The sequence below is a fragment of the Anopheles coluzzii genome, chromosome 3 (genome assembly GCF_943734685.1).
Source record: "Anopheles coluzzii chromosome 3, AcolN3, whole genome shotgun sequence".
NCBI classification, from domain to species: domain Eukaryota; kingdom Metazoa; phylum Arthropoda; class Insecta; order Diptera; family Culicidae; genus Anopheles; species Anopheles coluzzii.
Window position 1 is genome coordinate 83,650,938 of NC_064671.1, and position 22,226 is coordinate 83,673,163.

General features: G+C 44.8%; 1 protein-coding gene across 2 annotated transcripts in view; it reads right to left on the reverse strand.

Annotated features, from left to right (window-relative positions):
• Positions 1-4,839: 4,839 nt before the first annotated feature.
• Positions 4,840-22,226, reverse strand: part of LOC120959087 (protein cortex) — a 39,871-nt gene continuing 22,484 nt past the window's right edge. Inside the window, exons 2-6 of one of the 2 annotated variants that reach the window (XM_040382257.2) lie at positions 9,167-9,298; positions 8,235-9,081; positions 7,993-8,142; positions 6,496-6,615; positions 4,840-6,411 (exon numbers count right to left, since the gene is read on the reverse strand). In XM_040382257.2, the coding sequence (XP_040238191.2) occupies positions 6,167-6,411; positions 6,496-6,615; positions 7,993-8,142; positions 8,235-9,081; positions 9,167-9,298 (1,494 nt within the window). In that variant the 3' untranslated portion in view covers positions 4,840-6,166. Of the gene's footprint in view, positions 6,412-6,495; positions 6,616-7,992; positions 8,143-8,234; positions 9,085-9,166; positions 9,299-22,226 lie in introns of both variants that reach the window. The other variant, XM_040382256.2, reaches the window with a different exon arrangement.

Sequence of the window (22,226 nt, forward strand, 5' to 3'; positions counted from 1 at the left end):
CCTCGTGTGGATCAATCATCCCGATCAGATCGTAACGTAATTGAATACCCTTCATCATCAGCGCGTGAGTAGAGTACGAGACTGTCACCCTCATTACTATGTGCCGGTTCTACACTAAGTAACATTTTTATGGCCCATTCCGGAGATGTTACACTGATTTGCAGGGAAAATAAATCTTCCTCTTGTTAAGCGCGCTCACACTGTAAACATTCCCAAGGTGACACAATCTAATGTCGTCCACACAAGACACATGCTCGGAAACCGCGAGTCTGTACAATGTGTTGCAAATAGTGCAGGCAAGGCTAAACCTCCATCCAACACACCCTTGGGCACTATTTCCCGCCGTCCCGTGACGGTGTAAATGGTCACCCTTGGAGAAGCTTTTGTGACAACCTAACTGGAGGCCTTTGGGAGTTTATTTTCATAACCGCAATAGCAGGCCGCAATTATCGCGCTACTTATGACTCTGATATGACAGCATGATAATCTCTTGTTATGATGTGAGACATGAGCGCAAACGGGAAGCGAACGATGCAAGAAGAGAAATAAAACATGTCTGTGTGTTTGAGCATGTACACCGAACTGGCCCACAACAATGTTGCTGTATTTTGATTCCGGCACAAACGCAAACCCCGCAGTGCCTGATGCTATGCGAAGCCATTAACGCCCACAGTGGCCCACAAGGGGTTTGCAACATTTTCCACACCTTTCTGGATTTGAGGTCCAGTTTGTGGTCCAGCGGTCTGACGTACATGTACTTGAGATCTGTAGGTACGCAGATAGTTAGGAACAATATGTTTAAGACACATTGCAATTGGCATTTGAATATAACATTACCACTGCCAGAGGTTGGCAGTGGTGATACATGGAAGCTCTAAATAAAGATCTCACGCGTGCTACAGATATTGGATCTCTTTCAACTATCGATTAATTATAATCCCTCCAGAAATCTCCCTCCCCAAACCGCGTTTGGCATCCAATCACATCGATCTGCAGAGATCGACATCTATATTTCGTGCGTGCAAGACTTGTAAACCGGCGAGGGGATCTCACTATCAAAGCCAACCGATCTTCGTGTTCTTTCCGATCGCCGATCGCTAAAAGGACCCATGCGACCCTCGTCTGAAGCATACCATATGCCTCCACGATACGGCCCCGTCGGCAATGTACGTAGGGAGTGCTTTGCCCCAACTCTACCACTATTTGATGTCTTAATTGTCTTGGTTAGCTGTGCTGTGCTGACTCTCTTTCAGAGTTTTCTTCTCTAATTTCTTCTTCCTTTCGCCTGTTAAGCCTAGCAAACATTCACCGTGAAATGCACGTACAAAACGCACACATACTCATGCCGTGCCTGGAATGTTTTGGAGCACGCCGAACGACAGGCGGAATTCAACTGTTGAAAGGGCGAAGATTTATATCATTCGATGTGTCCGATGGGGCATGAGGAACTAATCGATGGGTGGGGTGCTTGAGGTTTGGGGTTTTGTTTCTCATGCGCTCATGGGGCATAGATGCCTGAAGACATTTTAGTTAGCTTGAATAGCTCGATGCGAACACGCAACAAGATCCTGAAGTGGACTAACCATCAAACAGGCAGCATATCATGCTTTTAAGTCCTGTAAGCTGTGTTTGTTCATGGAGTATTTCCTATTTCTTCATATTTCTTCCAGTAAGAGTGACATTCCTTCAACTATGGAACCGTTGTTTACGCTATCTACATTCCAAACAGAGTCAAATGTTCAATTTAGCTACCTTGAATTGTTTTGCTACCATCTAAGGGACAATTAGTGATTGACAATTAACTAACAACTCCGCTAAAGTAGTGTTTAATTGCAAAACGGCCCAAAACGCATAATCTTTACAAGGCAACAAATTATAACCTATTTCCACCATTTCAACTCGATCCCTCCAGAGACCAGTTCGTTCAAGGGAAGCAACGCAACATGAAAACCGATATCCGATAAAAGGGAAGTTCCCCAACCGTACTGACTGACGGGTCCGTCTGTCCGCGGATGACATGGCTGATCCTGACGATCGTGACATGACAAGTGATTTGCGCTAAATTAATTACGCCACTCCAAAGAAGGGCCGCAACATGCCAATAAACCATAATGAACCTCTCGAGCCTCGGTGAACGAAAGAGGCACACGGTGTTCGCGCGTTCGAGAGTTTGCTTCCAATGAGTCAGCTGGTTTTACAGCCCGTTTCCGATGCAGGACGCTCAATCTGACAACCTGTTAAGTAGCGTTGGAAGGCCATCGACTTGAGATGCTCTAATTTTAAGCCCTCTCCCACCCATCGTTGATGCGCTTCTGGTGTACGCCTTTTTATCGCCCTATTGCTTGGAAAGCACTTTCCGTTAGGGATGGTTTGACTTTCGATTCAATTTCCAATGCTGACACACGTTTAACTTCTCACTCCTTGCTGCAGGAGGAGTCTTGTCAATTCAATCATTCCCAAGTGTGGGATCCGCTTTTCCACCATCTTAATCGGGAGGTGAATTTTTATTCAACTTCTCAGCCTTGCCTAGCGTTGAGTCCAGTGGTCCATCGGTGGCATGATCCGTGTGGCATGCCTCCTTCCAACCGCTACCGGTGTTAACACAATATTTACGGATATGCATAAGCAACTTTGCGCCGCGTCCAGTGGTCTGGAAGTCCAGTCACGACACCGCGCGAAAAGGTGTTGATAATTTGAAAACTACATCGTGATCACGTCAAGTGTTGTGCACCCGGGATCGAACCGCACTGGGAGAGGCAAACTTGTACAACAGCCCACAACTCCACAGACATTCTACGGTACGGTGCTTCATCGGTTGCTCGAGATCTGATTTCAATTTGTGCGGAAGCATTAGCTGTGTGCGTCCTGGAAAATAGCGCAAAGATGGATGGACATCATTTCATTACGCGCGTGAATGGTTAATGTTGTCTGTTAATGCTGTAGGTCAGATAAGCGTAATGAAAGATCCTTCGCCAGCCTGCACTACAAGGTGGGTTACGTTTTGTTATCGATTGGAAAAATTGGTTTAACCGATCGAGCACGATTAAATGCACGATGTTCTGTGGCGTTTTTTTTTTGTTGTTTCAATATTGCCTGGTTTTGCATTAAGTGCAATAACAGTAAAAAAGAAGTGTGCTACAGTTGCCCGTAATTGAATTGCCTGCCAAAAGCCATCGTGTGCGGACAGGTTAAATGGAATGATCTCGCCTCAATCCTGTCCTACACGCCTGCACCTTCGGGGTATTACTATTACGTTTAATGAGAGGAAAACTCGGTGAGTGAATATTGCATTTCTTTTCAAAACGCTGCCTCCTCTAGCTAGATCGTGCATTGCATAAGCTGGAATCGTTCCACAGGGTCAATATCGTGACCTGCAATACCGTGCCCGGACAGGTGAACAGAACCTATCCGAAAGCTGGTGCTACTATTGAGATATCTTTCGCTTTGTACCATTTCAGGTGCATCCTTCGCTTTCTTGAGCACGCTACAAAACGTTTTGAATTAATTGGGGCACTGAAATGACGTGACATCACCTAGCCCCTTTCAACCAAACCACCAGCGGTCGGTCAGCGTTTGTCAAGATTTACGGCCTCACTTTCATCGAAGGCTCGTGATGGCTCAATCTAAATCAATCAAGATGAAATTTCAGTCACGAGAGATCGCCACAAGCATCTCCACCACGCCGCATCGAACGCATCACGGCCGGTCGTCAAAGATCGTCACTAGCAGGGAGTCGGGCAATTACAGGAATCGAACGCAAGCCGAAAAGCCCGCCACCACGTACCACCGGTACGCTTTGTCGAGCTGAAGCCAGAACCGGCGGTAGAGGTTATCATAAAAGATCGAAGAACAAAGATAAACGCGGGGTGCATCTTAAGGTTGGTTCGTCCCGGGATGGAGAACGAAGAACCTGTTTTGCGATCGGAAAGCCACATTTCAGCACACTAATAAATGGCGTGGCGTGACGAGCGCCGAGAATCTTCAATCCAGATCATTACCGTCGATTCGGGAGGGATCGAGCATTCCGAACGCATCATTATGGTACGGTGGCACGCACCCGCAAAAGAGTACTAAGCGGATAGAATCGACTGATTAGCGAGACGATCCGGTTGACAGGAAGGTAATTGTACCTTCTTAATTATTATTTTAGAAACCATCGAAACGAGAGACGAGACTCCAATCGTCTGATGTTATCCTGAAGTCATATTGCTTCAATAAAAAAAAACACTTGCAATATACTTATATTCCTACATGCAAAACACTCCTTAATGTACAACATTTTCTATCCTGCAATACAATCACGATGCCATTTACATAGAACCGTACCATGATAATGAGACAGGGCAGGCAACACAGTGCTGGAATGGACCATGCCCATCCCAGCCAATGGCCACCATATCGCAGAAAATCAAACTAAGCTCCCGGCTTAAACACAACGTGAAGCTACAATTTTGCCCTGTCTAACCGCCATAAAGCAAGCTTTCACTTTGCCTAATCGCATCGGTTCCAGCGTGCGCCACCAGCGTCAGTAACAAACTATGGCTCTGTACGAACAGGGGCACACTGCGACAAGGAGTGGACATTTTAGTCACTCAATAAAAACCTTAAATAAAGTTCAAGCTCAGGTGTGTAAGGTATTGTAAAAAAGGAGACTAATAGAATGTATATAATAAGCATTTAATTGTATTTGATCCATATATTGACTCCTGCGGAATAGTATAATAGTATAAAAATAAATATTCATGAAAACTTTGAAGTCACTTTGTTCTGGTAATAGAAATTGTAATTAATCTAAGAACTCTGAAAAATCTGACACAACTGTTCAACCGCAGTAGAACTTGATGTTCGTATCAATAAAGTCGTTCAAATCATGTTAAATCATATTAGCAAACCAACTAAGCCTCTGTGTGGATAAATATAGCTCAATTACATTCAGCAGACAACGAATACCTTTAAACTTTGAGTACTCATTACACAGTCACAAGTTGTCTCGCTTGTCATCAGTCAGGGATCTTGATGTAATCCTTGATTCATCATTATACAATAGGATGTTGGGATTTGTAGTCGGACAAACTCTTGAGACACGCGGCGACATAGGCTCTCCCTACCTGTAAGAAAAGCTGAATTTGTATGCTTCTGAACGACCGCTCAGGTCACGTGAGCTACCTACTTTCTCAATATCTGTACATGCCTATAAACCAAACGATAAAAATGCTACAAAATATACCAAATATTGTTTAACCTCAACAACTCAGAAAACCTGTGCAAGACACTAAATGACAAATACACAAATCAACAAATGAAAAGAAATGTCCTACCGTTTGCTGTTCACGGTGACATTGTGCGAAAAAGTCCCTCACAAATATGAGTATGTAGAGTTTGGATTAAAGTTGACAGGTTACGGGAGTAGAAGTTTTACTAATTGATTATACGGACACCATGGATGGGGGAGTGTGCACGGTGGCAGATCCGCTTGGCATGTTGCTGTCAGGTGTACAAAATACGTTTGCCAGCAGCTTAACATGCTGCACCTTCGTGGTTCCGAGTGCGAGGTTTTATCCCGCTCAGGCTGTCGCACGACCGCACAGCAGTGGACGCGAAACGACAACCTGTTCAGTATGTATGAAAATATTACACGGTTGTTCGGGACTAATTTTTTCTACTCAAAAGGTCACTTGTTGCTAACAATGTTTTAATAGGCTTGTGCTAGTTGCGCCAGACAAATGAAATAATAAAGAACTAGTCTTATGATCACATTTGATGAGTTTAAAGCACGAAGGCCTCGGTAAAATGATTTAACAAACTTCTTGATGGTTTATGAACTTTACAATGAACTTTAAATATAAAATAAATAAACAAACTGGAACGACTATAATATCGGACCTATGCCTATACAACGTTTGCATTCTATCTGCTCTGCTGTGTTATCGAAAGGCCGCCCAGCAGCCTGTAAACAAACTCAGTCCGAATGTGTCCCCTATCTTGCCTCATCTTCTCCGGAGTGTAGGTGGAAAAAGATTGTCTTCATTTCCTTCCTCCCTATGCAATTATTTATGTCTCTAATTTAATTACCTACTCGCATTCGATGCCCGTTGACTCCATCAAGGGGACTTCTGTTCCTTTGCTTTTCCTGTTAGACTCTACGGGCAGCGTATACTGAGCAGCATCAGCGCATTGCCTTGAAAAGAAAACTCGAGGCCAGATCACGATAGGTGGCTTCTTTGTTACGGTTACACGGGATGCGAGATGCGTCCCAGGAACTGCCAGCATTCCCACACGCTCTTCCATCGGTCCGTGAGCTACCGCTACTGACCGGCGGTTCGCATTGCAGCTTCCTCTTCTTGCATTCGTTTGTGGGTGAGGTACCGAAGAAGTTCCAAATCGTGAGCGTTTCATCATACCCTACACTTGCTAAAAGAGAGAAAACAGGCAAGAATAAGGATTAATAGATACTTCCGAACGGAGGCCATAGTTTTAGAACAACTCAAAACCAACCCAGTTGCTTTCCATCCGGACTCCACAGGAGGTGTACGATGCAGTCATCGTGATTGCGCATCACATCCACCACGCGATCCATCGACGCGAGAACAAGTATTTCGGGTGGTTTGCTGAGATCTACGGTTGGAGGTATAACAGAGAAAACAACAAGAAGCAAAAAAATGGGGATTCAATTTAATACGACTCAGCAAACGGCTTTACATCGATGCCCTTTGCTCCTGCACCGTTTGCTGCTTTATTAAATTTGTATCATTAAAAACTATGTTGGCCGGAGCGAAATTGCTTCCCGTTTCCGTGGTTTACCCATGCTCATTGATCGAACCGATGTGGAGGACACAACCGCTGGGCGCTGGGTGTGTAGCGCTAAGCCAATCGTAATGGCCACAGGGAAGGAAGGGATCTTATGGGACGGTGGTTGGAAGGTAGCAATATCAATAATTATAAGAGAGGGCACATGCTTTAGCAGACTCTAGCCGATAGCTTTGTGGAGCACTTGATCATGATTATTAGTTTTATTACATAGGGAGCATAGAGTGGAATGAGCTTGTCTGAAAGCAAGCGAGAAAGGGATCAGTAGACAAATTTGAGTTTGTAGCAAGTGAAATATGGACTCTCGATCGTAGCAGGAGCCCGAGTTGTTAACACTAAAACCCATAGACTTTCAGTATTTCCTATCGAGTGGCTGTACATTCCGATGGTTTGTTACAAAGTTGCAAATGGGCAAAGAGCTTGTAATCCATTCAATATTAATGTTTTAAGCTGTTTACACAATTGTAAGCGTCTTTTATGTTTGCTTCCTTACATTTAAACACATTTTTAAGATCATTTATCGTATAGTTCTCTACAGGTTCTACAGTCTGTTACAATGTTGCCTTGGTACGGAAGGTTGCTATAATAAATGATTAAGGCTTAAATACACAAAAACTTTTTGTAAAAGTATGTTTAAGTGTAGTTCTTATGATAGGTCGATGTTGATAACATTTGTATGGAAGTGTGATCAAAAGGCTAAAATGAAATCAACGCAACCAACCAATAGGCAATCTGTAAAAATGTGTAAAATATAGACAATATGCTGACTCTATCTTGCACATCAAAATCTCAGAATGGCTTGGATCAGCAGGTTTCAAATATTATTTTAAATTATTTTTTGATGCTTTATCTAAAGCCAAGATACTTCAGTACAGTTTCAATAAAATATGGTAAAAATCATTGGTGAAAACATCCAACTACAACAACGACACTTGATCGTACATGTTCGGATCATTTCTGCGATTATGACCATTTCGTTCAACACCAAACTGTGTGTCTCGATATAAACACAATCAATGATAAATCTAACCTACCGTGTCCTAACAGTTCCAACCAAACCATTCTCGCGCCCGACACCTCATCGACGTACAGCCCACATGTCGCGCACGCAGATGCATCTGCCCCGCGCAGCAATCTACCAACCGCGAACGATTAATCGCGTAATGACGTTTAATTACTACTTACCGGTGAAGGAGTAGCACACGACCAGCTCGCCGGAAAGCTTGTTGAACGAAAGCGTCGTCAAGATACAATCACTCTCGCGCCGTTGATAGTACGACAGCACCTGGCGGCTCGGGACGTGGTACAGTGCGATCAGGATCGGTTCGCTGTCGGCTAATAAAATTAAACATCCTGTTTTGTAAGTGTCTGTGTGTGTGTGCGGCCATTTGCGTTCGGCCCATATCAACCAGCCCAACCACACTCACCGATCACAATCTCATCCTCGCGCCACGGATGCCAGTCGAAGAAGGCGCACATCGAGCTGTCCCAGTTGGTAATGGGCGTTAGGTTGCCGGCGCTCCAGTGCCACAGGTACAGCTGGCCGAGATCGTCCGCGGTCGCCATGTACCGGCACCCGCACGAGAACTTGATCGCGATGATCGAACCCTTGTGCACGCAGTACTTGCTTTCGCACTGGTTAATGTTGGCCGCCGGCCGGATGCGTACGATCGAAATCTGACCATTGCCAAACCCGCACAGCACGTACAGTCCGCTACCGTCCCAGGTCAGACAGCTGATCGGGTGGTCCAGCGGGTCGAGCATCTTGAGCGAGCCGTGCCGCTCCGACTGCGGCCTGGCCGGGTCGTCGAAGATGTTCAGCCACGGTCGGTTCATCATAAAAATGCCCATGGCCAGCCGGGTGCCCGCCGGCTCGAACGCGATCGACGTCGCGTACTGGGCCCCCAGCCCAATGATCTCGTCCGTGTTGGGCGTCCAGATGACGAGCTTTTTGCTGAAGATTGCCGCAATCTGCCCGGCCGCGGACCAGTCGATGATTTTGTGATAGTACGTCTTGATGTTGGGCAGATCGTGCACGGCTTCGATGAACCCGATCGGTTTGGTGCGCGGATGGCAGCTCCAGTCCAGCTTCTGCTGGTTGCTGTACGTGGGGCGGACGATGCACTCTAGCGGGCGCTTGTTGGCGAGCCGTTTGCAAACCTGCCGGCTGGTGCTATCGCGGAAGGACAGTATCTTATCGTGCGTCGAGACCAGCCCGAGCTGGCTTTTCAGCACGCTCGAATAGCGATGGGTACGCCAGTAGCCAGGCATCTCCTTCTGAAACGAATCGTTTTTTTTATGTGGGTGTAGTCGTTCTGTTTTGTTTATTATATACGTTAAAATGTTTCAATCGACGTACCATCACCATTGGATCCGTTTTCTGTTCCGGCATGCTTTCCGCCTTGAACCGGCTCGATCGGGACAGTGCGTATCGACGGGGAATAAATCGATCACCGTAGGAATTGGGCAAAAAGTTCGCCGGCTGTTGAAGCTGTGGAAGAGGTAAGAACATTCACGCTATCACAACTCGAATACCAAGCAGACATAAGTACACCTTTTCGGTGTGCAATATCGTTGGGGCTCGAGTCCCTCAAATGGTAATGGCTTTACCCGGCGTGTGCGTGTCATGCTCCAAAGCAACTCCAGCAAAAGCCGTCCAATACCATTAGCCTTTTCAATGCACCTGAAAAACCGCGCGCGGTCGGGCCGGGCCATGCGTGATGGAATTGGGAACCGCGATGGCTTCGTGTCCAAAGTGGCAAGCGTGGCCTCATAAATTATGCTTCCAGCAGGGCGACACACAAGTGTAGCGCACACGTTCTGCGCAACTCTTCCTGATCCAGACACACTCTGCCCATCGGCGCTTTTTCTTTGAAGCGCAATGCTGCGCGCCGGGGCGAGGGTGGGCTCATGGGCGCGTGCCACGGCCAATGTTTTGTCGTGCTTTCGGCGTAATTTATGGCAGTCCGGCGGAGCGAGAGACCGCACCGGGCACGGGGGAATTGATAACACGCCGTACACCGTTTCTCGCTTAACAGGTTGCGAAATCATGAGTGGTTTTTGGAGTGATTTTGCTGTTCTGGCTCAGCTTGGCAATACGAACAGGCTGGCAAGAATGTGTTAAAATGCTTGTCAAAGTTGATTTAATTATTGAACGAAATGCATATGTATTAAGAACTATGTAACAGCTGTGTAAACATACAATTTATGTGAAGTAAGATACTTTTAAATAAGAGAATCAATGAGATTCAAATAGATCACAAAATGTAACAATTTCAAAGAAATAAATCCTAAAAACCTAAAGCTTAAGCTATGCCAGCCGTTCCACAATCCTTAAAAATGTTGTTCAAGCTAGTCTTGGAGTGAATGTACAAATAACAAATCCAAAAAGACTGAACTTTTTCTTCTTTTCTATCCCAAACTACCGAGCAATTATAAACATACACAATACTAGTTCAAACAGAGCGTTTGATGCCTGTAAATCATTCAAAGCAAAAACTCTAAACTAAAAGAAACACACAATTAACATAAATAATTATTGCTAAAAACAACCAACTCAAGGAATGGGCAAACACCAAACAAAAGAATGTTTGAAAAATGATTGAATTCGCAGGGTTAAGCCATCCAAAATGAAAGAGAAATATTTTTTTTAAATATACTACAAACCCACTAAAGCTTTGAAAGGGCCAAAAAAATTGTTGACAAATTATTTAATTCGCAGGGTCAAGCCATCCTACAATTAATATCAATTAATTAATTAAATATAAAATTAATCTTTTCTAAACATCATAAACATTGATAAAATTAAATAAAACAATTATGGCGCTAATTGCATGCAAACAAACAATCTGAAACACGTCCATAGCGAGAAAAAACGACAACTTCAGCGTCATTGCCCTACCACGCCATTCCAGCGATTGAAGTCTTTCGTTGAAACTGCAAGCGACGAACCCCACTACAGCAGCGTCTACCGTTTCGGTGCGACCCGATCCGAGCACGGGCTTACCGGTGAGCGCACTTGTGCGCCAACGCTCTTTACGTGCTCGCTCTTCCGACGCAAGTTTTCCCCTCGAACGAAGCAGCACCCGCCGTTCAGCCAAACGCAGCAATGGCGCGTGCACCGAATGGGCGAGGGCAGCACACGCGTGCCAAGATGTGCCTTGGTGCCGACCGCGCCTGCAAACTCCCCCCTCCGAAGCAGCACCAGCACGGTCAGCTGATGAGCAATTCTGGAGGTCGTTCGAGCGTCGCGCGCGTTCATTGACGCTGCGTTTGCGCGAACAAGGCAAAACTAACGGGTCTCTGAGGCGGGCCAACACGTGCGACAGGCCACACGCTGGATGCTGCTGGGATGCTGGAGAGACTTGAGTTGTGTTTTGGAAACATGAAGAGAAACACGAGCAGTGGTGGGTTTACTCGGATCGACTCTACAGAGAGGATTATCTATGTTTTGCTCCTATTGCCTTTACTAGTAAGGCTGGAGAGCAGCGAGCAAACTGTCTCAAAGGCTCCTAAGGTTCGCGGTGGGGTTGTTGTTACCATTTGATCTCCTACCTAGTTCTAATGCACTCGCTCTCAGTGGCTCTTGGGAGGCTGTATTAGACGCCCGTACAAAAAACTCCTAGATTGAAGAAAAGCAGAGAGAGAGAGGCTGAGACTAGATTAACCGTTTCCCCGCGTACGGAGAGAACTAGAGCAGGCGAAAGACGAAGAGCCAGCAAAACAGCAACCCCGAACTGTCTAGGTGCCTTGCTTCCCGTGGCTTGCCGTGCCTCGAGAAAAGCGCTAGACAAACGAGATCAAGACCCGATCGTGAGCCGAACCGAGGTCCTAGTTTAAACGCGAACAATTGAACCATTCGTGCAAGTGGAAGCATTGCCGACTGCTGCAGTTTGTCCCCTGCATCCCGAGCGGTGTGGTTCGATGATCGTGGCGATCACATGCAGGAAAGCAGCAGCAGTAAAGCCAGAAAAAACAGTATGTAACCAGAGCATACGGTGCATCTGACGGACGCGATGCAGTTCAGTGAATATGCAGTGTTTGATGAAAGCGGTCGAGCGGTCCCAGGCTTACATGACGCGCCCCGAACCGGACGTGTGACGCCTTTCACCTAGCGCGACTCTTTTTTCATTCTTGTTCGATCAGTGCCGTTTGCTGCTCCGGTGCAGCTTGGGTGTAATGATTAAGCTGTTAAAGTGAGGCGCACAGTGATGTTGTGAGTGATGAAACACGGTGCGTTCCGTTGCTGGGAAAAGGAAGTTGCCCGAGAGGAAGTTGGCAGGAAACGAGTGACTGCAAGCGTTGGCAATTGTCGAAGTGTTTAAAGCGAACGGAAATTTTCCTATTATGAAAAGAGGAAAAGGTTGGAGGTAATTGGGCCACACTTTCCTTTGTAGAGTTATAAAAGTGGTTTTAATTATTAGAAAAAAACACACGAGCAAGTTGAGTTGAGTCTGTGAAAGTGATACTATTATTTTATGAAATCAGCCTATAATTGTTAACTTCTTCATTTAGTGAACTTCAGCCATGAAAACTATTCTATCAATATCTTTCTTCATGTGGTTTTGTGAAGAAATTATACAACAGAAAATAATAACTGTGCTGGTAATACTTATGCAAAAATGTGATTTAAAAGCTCCTTCAAAATTAGCTCAGAAAACAAAACTACAATGTGGAAGACAGTCTTTCCAAAACGCTACGGGTCGTAACTTCATCTAGTTTCATGGTGAGTATTTTTTTTTTTAATCCTCGGTTAAACTGTTCAAGATTTCCATGATTAGCTTAAACTTTACACGACACTAGTCTTGCTGGAAGCGTCTGAACCTGACGCCCTGTCAGTTCCGCTTGTCCAGAAGCCAGCTCATAAGATCGACCACTGTCCATGGCTGAATACTGCGGCGGCTTCAGCTCAGGCTGCCACCGTTCGTTCACAATAGTAGGACCTTTTGTCCAGTTGATGAGGTGAACCCGAATATTAACTCCAGCAGACAGGGCCTATCAATCTACCAAATTCCTGCCACTCCTCTCCGTCCTGCCTCCCTCGGCGAACGGTATGATGAACTGCCTATTCAAACATGGCACCAAACGGGATGATAGATTCTTCACCCCCCCCCCCCCCCCACCTCCCATTGGTGTCTTTTTCTTTCTTTCCCCTTTTTGCGCTGTCCAAAACGAGATCATAAGAGTGAAATGATGTCTACCTGTATATGCAGTAGCGGGCAACGAAAAAAAAAACTCGTTTTAGACGAAGTGGCCGATCATGTTGAATGAAATATTGAAAGGCGTGTTTGACCATTGGATTTTGAGCAGAAAAATGAATCGAAAATTTGTGTCGGCTATGCTTGGGCATGAAATTGGACGTTTCTTTAAGCGGGTGGATGACTGTTTTCTGAGCTTATTCGATACACGTTTCACCCATAAATTGGATCAGTTGGATTAAATCTGTTACCTCTGCAGGACTAAAGACCCTTTTTAAACAAGAATTCTGTGTTTTCTCCATGATCAAAAGCAACGATCGGAGCATTTGTTATCATTCCCCAAGGCATTGATTAACATTTTTGCGAATGATAATAATAACTTTTACAAGCGTCACAGTATCTGCTTCAACTTACTCAACCGTTTCCCCTCTACTCCAGCAGCGTATGGAATGTGGGGGCCAATGTCCCAGCCCATCGACTATGGGCGACCCCGGGCGTGCAAAATGCCATTGCTAAAGTGCCTTGCGGAACTGCTTTTAAATTGAATTTTAATAACAACCCCTTCTATCAACCAACCTACTGGGTTGTGTGCGCATTTTTTCTCAACCTAAGCTCTCTACTAGACAGTGCCCGGAGAAGGCACGAAAGAGCCCTTCAAATAGCCCCTGGGTAGTGTCGAAGCAACCCCGACGATCACTTTCGAATGATAAACGTGAGCTGATAAAAATGGCATCGGCACTCTCTCCGGGCTGGCCGGATAGATGATGATGCTGGAAAACGATGCTTTTTTCGATCGAGGTCGGTAGCGCAGGAGAGCATTATGTTATGCTTCAGAAATCAAACCTAGTTGACCGGCTTGACACGCCGAGCCAGCAAGGAGAGGAGCGTTAATGTTAAAAGCGACTAATTATTTCGCCCGAGCATAACTTCACAACCTTTAATTAAAGTCATGAGCAGCGAAAAGGAAGGCGAATGGGAGTAACATAACAACAACGGGGAAGATCCATCATCAGGAGAAATATAGAAAAGTAAATTCCATTTAGCCGCAGTGGTACAGCAGAAGCAAAAGAGAATATCGATATCATAAAGATCGATGCTGGCATTCCGTGACCATACTCCCCGTTAAAGGCGCATTGTTGAATTAATTCAGAGCAAAGGAAGAAGACTGTCACCCAGGGGAGAAAGATTGCATTGGTTGTATTACCGGACCAATTAACAGGATGGTCCGATTTCCTGTCCTACAGCAATTACCCGTTCAACTGGTACAGTTTTCCACCTCACACAGCGCTCTCCAGTATTGTCCGAGCTTTGCGAGTACCATTAGGTGGTCCGGTGGCTGTGTGAGAAGGCGTTAATGTTTTTGTTAAATGCACGATTTACCGCAAACAATCATCAGCGCTCATATAAATGTATGAGCATCGAGGAGGTTGTGGTTCCATTTCCGACACCAATTACGCACTCGTCTCCCCACAGCGAGACACCACAAAACCTGTTCCATTTCCAAGGCGGAAAGCGGTTGTCTGTGGTCAGTATTGTGTGACCAAAAAAACGCATAATTCTGTAGGTAGTTGAGGACTCTTGGGAGTCTTTAATAAGAAGACGATCCCATGGATGGGATGGCATCTCACTCGGATGACTGACGCATTAAATGGGATGAATTCATTCGTCTGTAATTAAGTTATTAGACTGCACAATCACGACCCAATGCAGCACTCGCCGGCCTCTCAGCCTGTCTGTCTGTTTGTCCGTGTGGATATTTACTCCTCATTTTGCCCATCATTAAAACATTCCCCGTCAGTTGCAAACCGCGGCTGGTGATGAGATCGAAGGGCCGTGCATCGCATCCCGATGAGGCAGACGTTTATGACGATTGGTGTATGCTTTTAATTAAAGCCAGAAAGCATACCGTGCCAGTGATTGCTGGGTCATAAGCTTTGCAAGAGGCTGCAGAGTCAAGGATGTAATCTGCCCGGTTGAGGTGTGATTATCGGTACGAGGTGTAATCAGTGTTTTATAATGCGCTACGTGGGAAGATTTAAAGATGTGGATATGAACTGTATAAAGCAATTCACTTGCTTTTCGTTGTTTACTTCCCACCACTCACTCTTGCATTGCTCGGAGCGGGAAGAATCAACTCAAATTAAACTTCTTGCCCAAAGGGCAGTTTGCCAATTCCAATCCCAATCGTCCAAGTAGAAAGGACTTCCTCCAATCGATCGCCGAAACGATGCCGAAATGTGTTAATTTAGGTGGCACATTTCGGTTAATTATAATTATTGACTGCCACTGCACACTGCGGCATGATTTGCGCCATCAGCATGCACGGCCAAATCAGCGAACACTCCGGCTCCGCATACATAAATCGAATACCCGAAAACCGATCATCGGGCCACATTAAGTTGTTTCCTTTCGGAGTGCGCGCACCGTTCAGCGCCACTCGATCTGCACCTTTTATGGGTACGATAATGACCGCATGGAACGGCAACCGGATGCAGTTTGGGGCTTTTTTCTTCTTTTTTTTACTCCCTGTTCATACCCCTGCAGCTATAAAGCAAAATGCCCAGTAGCTGAGATTGAGCAGAGATGATAAGAGTTGGTGTATAATTTCACCATAGTCCGAGTGGCAGCCAACCGCCTGCCGTCGAAATCACCTACTCAATCAATCACAATCGTTCCGAATTGTGCCATTTTTTAATGATACTCCTTGCCAACTTTACTTCTTGGTGCCTTTTCTCTTTTGGTAAGCTTTAGTATGCAAGAGGGATTTTTCTTTGGAATTATTGGCATGAAAGTGATACGCAGGCAAACGGTGTGCTGCGCCTTTTGTTGTCAGTGATCAAAATGGTTGTTTAATTGAATTTTGTTTCCGTTTGACGATCGGCTTGAAACGAGTCTCATCAATCAAACTTTTGCCCCCAGGGTGGTAACAGTTTTCCTTGCAGAAGGGGGAAAGTTGATTTTGTTTTTTTTTTGTGTTCGATTGCTTCCACACAGTTTTTGCCCCTTTCCAAACGACGTTCATCAATCAAGTGATAAATATCATGCTGCTACCGGGCCAGGTGGATAGATGGAGCCACCAAAATGAAAGATGTGCACTCTGTTACTGAAAATACTTCCAGCGTTCCCTCACACTATGATTATCGAGTGAATATGGTGGCATATGGTGACAACAAGCTCCCGAAAATACTCCCTAGATGATCAAATGCATCTCATATTAAGGTTTTACATACATTGCAGGGGTTTTCAGGGGTTCTTATAATGCTGGGACAGTTTCTTGACTGTCTATTACGGGTGAGTTGGGAATTGGATTCTAAGGCACGCTTTTCGGATAGGCACATTAGAAATTCCTATTGGATTCCAAATGAGCAATACGCAAATAGTTTTGGAATAAAAATATATAATCACACGAATAATCATTGTTTGACCTAAACGCAAAAATGGCTTCGCATTTCTCCACACATTCATAAAGATAAAGCAAGCGTACCTACATATCAATCAACCATTTATCTTCATCACCAAACACATCCAAAACATTCCCCACCACTGCTTTCCAGTGATTTTGCAAACATAAATCGATAAAGCATATGCAAAAAGCTCTCCCCATCCCTGTAATCGTTTGTCCGATTGACTACATCAAGGAGCATTCCAGGAATAGCGCAGTTCCTCTTGGCTTGCAGAAACATTCCTCAAAAATAGAAACATCACAACCATAGTTAACGATGTCAAACACTCACCCCGCCGTATCGATGATTTCAGCGTGTCGATAAAAGTCAATCATGTTAGCTGGTAAGACAATGTTTCAATTAATTTCTATGACATGGCAATATTTCACACAGCACCACAACCTACCACAGAGGAAAGCATCATCTCCACCGTATGGTCTACAGCACTCGTGGATCGAATGGAACTCTTGCTGTGCTCTAGCCTCAACTTAGCCTCAACTCCTGTAGCTCCTAAGCGTATTAGGGCGCTCTTTATGCTTCCCAGCATGATACTCCGCGATGTTGCGCAGCTGATTTGGGAAATTATCTGCAGTCTCATATCAGCCCAGCATGAAGTTGATTAATTGAAGCTTAATAAATCTGGTTAAACACTTCTACCGCGGCCGTTCGTTTTGCCATCGATGGTAAACAGAAAGAGATGATAATTGTGGTACCGATGTTACGTTATGCGTTTCCGAGTTCATGTTAACCGTCTTGATTGGTATCTTAAGTTGTTTTATACACATTTCGTGGCATTCCAACAACATGGATGAACTATAAACCACGCCTTTGAAAATAGCAGTGTGTAAAATGTACCTCCATGCTCGGGAGACACTTCACCCATGACGGTCGCACCTAATTGCTCGCGCATTGGAGAGGGAACCAATATTGACCATACGTGTTGCGCGCGCGGCGCTCGGTGTTCAAATACTAATGGCCATATGCATGCAGGTACTGCAGCCCCTCTTTTCATACAAAACAGTAGCCGAGGCGTTTGTTCGCATCCCTACCAAAGTGCGCGCGGTGCGCGTCGTGAAGCATTACACGCCTCACTGGGAAGCTACCGAAGCGAGAAAAAGAGGGAGGTCGCTAAAATAATTCACCACCTGCATTTCGATCCTACCGCAGTGCGGGAAGCGAGACGTAAACCATCCAAGAAGCTATCTATTGCCAGCGAATCTGTGCGCAATAACAATCTGACCGATCTTACCATTAAAATTTAATTGAAATCACAGTGCAAACCCCAGTGCAATTGGTGTTTGATGCCTTCTCGCGTTTCCTTCTGGTAGGAAGCGAACGAAAGACGAACTATGTTAATTAAATACCATTCCTTATTTGGAGACGTAAGATATTGGCAAGATACGACAAGCACGAGGCACGAGCCTTCGAGCTTCCAGCTTGATGCTGCTGGAATTTCAAGCGAATTCGAGTTTAATTGATAATGTTTCAGGGGCAAACATTTTCCTCCTCGGTTAAGAATGTTACAGACGCGTGGCAGAAGTTCAGGTACCTGCTGCTTATTCTACGACTGCCCTAAAAGGTATTCCCGATCGACAGCCGATCATTCGCGTGCGTTGAATCATGTTTTAATTATCGCTCAACGATACGCTGCCAAATATGGAGCAAAAGTATTCCAGTTTCCTGTTCCGCTGCTACGTTTGGTTCATTTAATCATCATTACAAACACGCAAGACATTCCCTCCTGAAGATGCGTGTGGTCTTCGCTCTCAGGAACAATATTTTACGCAATGATGTGTTTCATTCTCGCTATTCTATCTGCAAATCAATCTCTGAATCTTGACGTGTGCTGGAACATTAAACGACGAACCGTTTTGTTGAACAGCCCTTGCTCAAACAAACAACGATCAAATCGATCAATCTTATTTGACAGTAGCCAAAATGACTTCATCACTATCCAGTTTTGAATCTGCACACAGTACAACAGGTCAGTTCCAACTGAAAAAAACCCAAGTATTGAGAGTAACAGAGTCACTGCATCAACAGCAATTTTCTTCTTGTTTCTTCTTGATTCATTTCCAGCAATTTTGGGACAGGTTTTACCGGTACAGTTCCTTCGCATGTGACAACAGCTGATTTGTTTTTCCTGTCGAACCTGAACGAAATCGGTCTCGGTGCGCGTCATCGCGTGGAACAGGTTCGCCCTGTCCGTTTGATGGGTGGAGAGTGTTTTGTCGGGAGATAAATCACGCAACGCAAGACAAGGCTGAACCGATATGCAAAAGACATCTCACAAGACAAGCGTATCGTATCGGCAAGGATATCCTGTCGATGTTTGGGACAGTTATTAGCATTTGCGTGCATGTTATCCTTGCGTTGCGTGAGGCTGAGTGAAGATCAATGCGGCTCTTGCCGAGAGTTGCTTCCTGGTGACTGTGTTACAAGATGTCGTACATCACACGTGAAATGAATAAGTAATTGAAATATGCACTTGAGCATAATGAATATTCATAGGTCGCGTGACAGATTTATATTTCCCAACCTGCAGAAGAAGTACCTGTTTCAAAAGGGCAAACAAAAGCTTCATTGAGGAATTTTGTTTTGAGGTTTTAAAATTATCCATAAATCTTGTCACTAATTGATTTTCCTAAGCGTTTTCTTAAGCTTCAAAACAGAATATTTTCCATGTTTTAAATTGCAAGAGAAGATCATACACAGAGGTACAACGACAGAATCTCCCCAGTTCGCTCAGAGTCACTAATTTATGTGCTAAGAAATCATTTTCATGTAATTGATTTTCTGCCTGCACATGCCGCGATCAGCAGGTGCGGTCGGGTCATAAAAAAGAGATGTTATAAATGTCGCCCGTTAAGTAATCAAGGCAGGACGCTGATCAAATTATCATATGTTAAACGTTGTTCTGTGTGCATGTTCTTGTCGGTCGGAAACACGGTCCACACCCGAGCTTTAATGCTTTAATCACGCCGTGTTTGTAATTATGCCAAGGGGTTTACTTTATTGCAGGTGCTTTGTTTAATATTCCGCAATTGGTTGGAGTTTTAATTACTTGTTGCAATAAAAACAAGCACCAGGAATGATGTCGAGCGGGGCTGAACGATCATGCAGCGGAATGAATAACTTAAGATCACATATACAATAAATATTTAAAGAATATCAGTTATATGCATTTTATACAATATACTTTGTATGTATTCTTTGTCACAGGAAGCTAAAGTAAATTTCAAACATCGTCTTTGCACAACGAATTGAACTCTTCGCCGTTAAAAGGTTTCTGCTACTCCGGAACCAACATACCCTTAGGCATTGGCAATCTTATCAACAACCACAACTCTTTCCCTAGTTCCAATCCCCCAACCACCCAACAGCATCTGACCACGGCTCGTTTTAATCCCAACCAACGAACCAACGATCGTACGAACCACCTTCTTAGCCAGCCAAACCGAACTGTCACTGGAGTTGGAGCATGCCGAGCCAAGAAGCTGTACAGTAGAGGGAAGCAAAGGAACACCTTTCGAACCCCTGCTGACTCTTCACACTTTCCCTTGACTGGGAAGGGTTTAAACTGAAAACGAATTCCTTTGCCGTGCGGAATGTAGAGGTGGAGTTAGTCCAGGTTACAGAAGTGACTGAAAGTTCGAGGTTGCGGGTGAGCATTTGGTAGTTAAAGGTGGAATTCCTTCAAAGGTGAACATTAAACACACTGATAACGCTTAATTGTGGTGTAAAATATGTGGTTTTGTGCATTCTATGGAGCATAAAAATAGTTCCTTTGATAAAAGCAACAAATAATTGTGGGCTAGATGCAATAAGTTCCATTAAAACCATTCGCAGAACAGACAGAATTGTCGAGTGCTCCTATTATAGGAATCGAAATCATTGCGTTGAACCCATATTGCGTCCATGCTCGCTTAGGCACCAACACAATACCCCATATACTTTAGAAATCATGGACTTATCAGTTAGCTTTAGCTTCATTAGCGAACGGAGGCACTTACTTATCAAAAATAGAGCAAACTCACATCTTTCTATTTGGTTTCGAACGTCTTCTGAATTCCCTTTTCCTTTTCTTATTTGTGCTGCAAATCTCACGATGGAGATATTATTCAGCAATGTCTCAGCCTACGATTTCTTGGAAACAACTCCAAATGCTTCTTCAACCCACAGTCCACAGCATGACCCAACCGGGCAGTCTTGTTCCGTCCCCAGGACGTCATATTCCTCCGGTATTTATTCTTTATTTTCTATATATTTAGATCGCTTTCAGGACGCTCGGTGGCTGGAATTGAAACAGATACAAGGCTAATTTAAATACAAATGTTGTAAAATGGCACAAATGAAATGTGCGCGAACGGTTGCGAAGCGATGGGACGTCTTCCAGTAGCCGTCCCTAGGGAGGGAGAGGAAGACCCCCCAAAGCGAGATGCTTGCTTGCTTGGTTTGCTTGGAGTCTCGTCCCGAAGACCACAAGTCGAGATCCGATCAGCTTGATACCGGGCGCGCCAGCTCAATGTTTCATAAAACAAACAGTCCATTATTGAAATGAAATCGCGTTCGCTGTTTGTTTGCGCGAGGCACGCGATGTCTCTCTTTATCGTTCGTTTGTGTGCATGGTGTGTGTATGGGTGTGTGTGTGTGTGTCGTATTTTAGTGGAAGTATTTGGGTTAATAAAGTATGTTACCCTGTGTAAGGGCCATTTCTTCTGCAACTCAAGCAATCACCACTAAACAAATTATTTCGCAAAAACCCGTCCGCTCCGTTGTCGCGATATCGTAAAGCTTTGGATAATTGTGGGTCAGGAAATTGTGTGCAGAATATAAAAAAGAGTACACAATTACAATAATTAACGACCCCATTTCTGCGCGATATCTCGCGCAAATCGTGAGCGCAATCGTGTGTCCGTCCCGATCGCGGTTGCTGTCGCCGTCGGTTGCCGTTGGTATGGTAGCGGCGCTAATTATTATGTCACTCGGATGCATAAACTTGTGCGCCAGTTGAGTGCTTCTGGTGGTCGTTTATTGCACCGCGCTGCTGTTCGACTCACGACTCACCCGTCCAACGAACCGTCCGCAAAGTGACAACGTCTCAAGCACAGTTTGCCTCAAACCAAGAAGCAATCGGTACGAATTGATTGAATTGAGTGTCCCGGTCCAAACAAACCACTAAAGGATTGGCCTGTTGCATCGAAACCTTCTGCTCAGTGGGCAAAGAAAACGCTTAAACGTCCAACATTAGTCTTGCCTTAAACTGCTCCATAATCTTGTCACACGACAAGAAGCTCCAACGTCAACGATCATTGGTAGTTGAAAAATAGTAATTGCGTCTAATGATAAAAATTAGCTTATCATCGTCGGCAACCGTAAGACCAGTGCTTAGACACACACGAAGATGATATTTTGCAAAGAAAAAATGACCGTCGTTGAATCTGCATAAGCTCTGAGATTTGATAGGAATGTCCTCGAATATCAAAGAGAAGCATTAATTGAAACGTTTCCTCCACGGAATGGCCCATAATTGTACAATTATCGTTCCTTTGACATGCCGGCTGCGGAGACAGTTCCCTTCGTTCTCTGCAGTGGAATTACTTGTATGATACGAGCATCTTGGCTGCAGTATAAGAAAAGTAGCACAAGCTGAAGGGAGTAAATCAAAGTTCATCCACAAAGAAGTAGACTTCGGCAAGGAACTTGGACCTCTTTGACACTCCAACATTATGATTCTTTGTCCGCTTTTTGTGAATCGTCCAATCTCTTGTTACTCGAA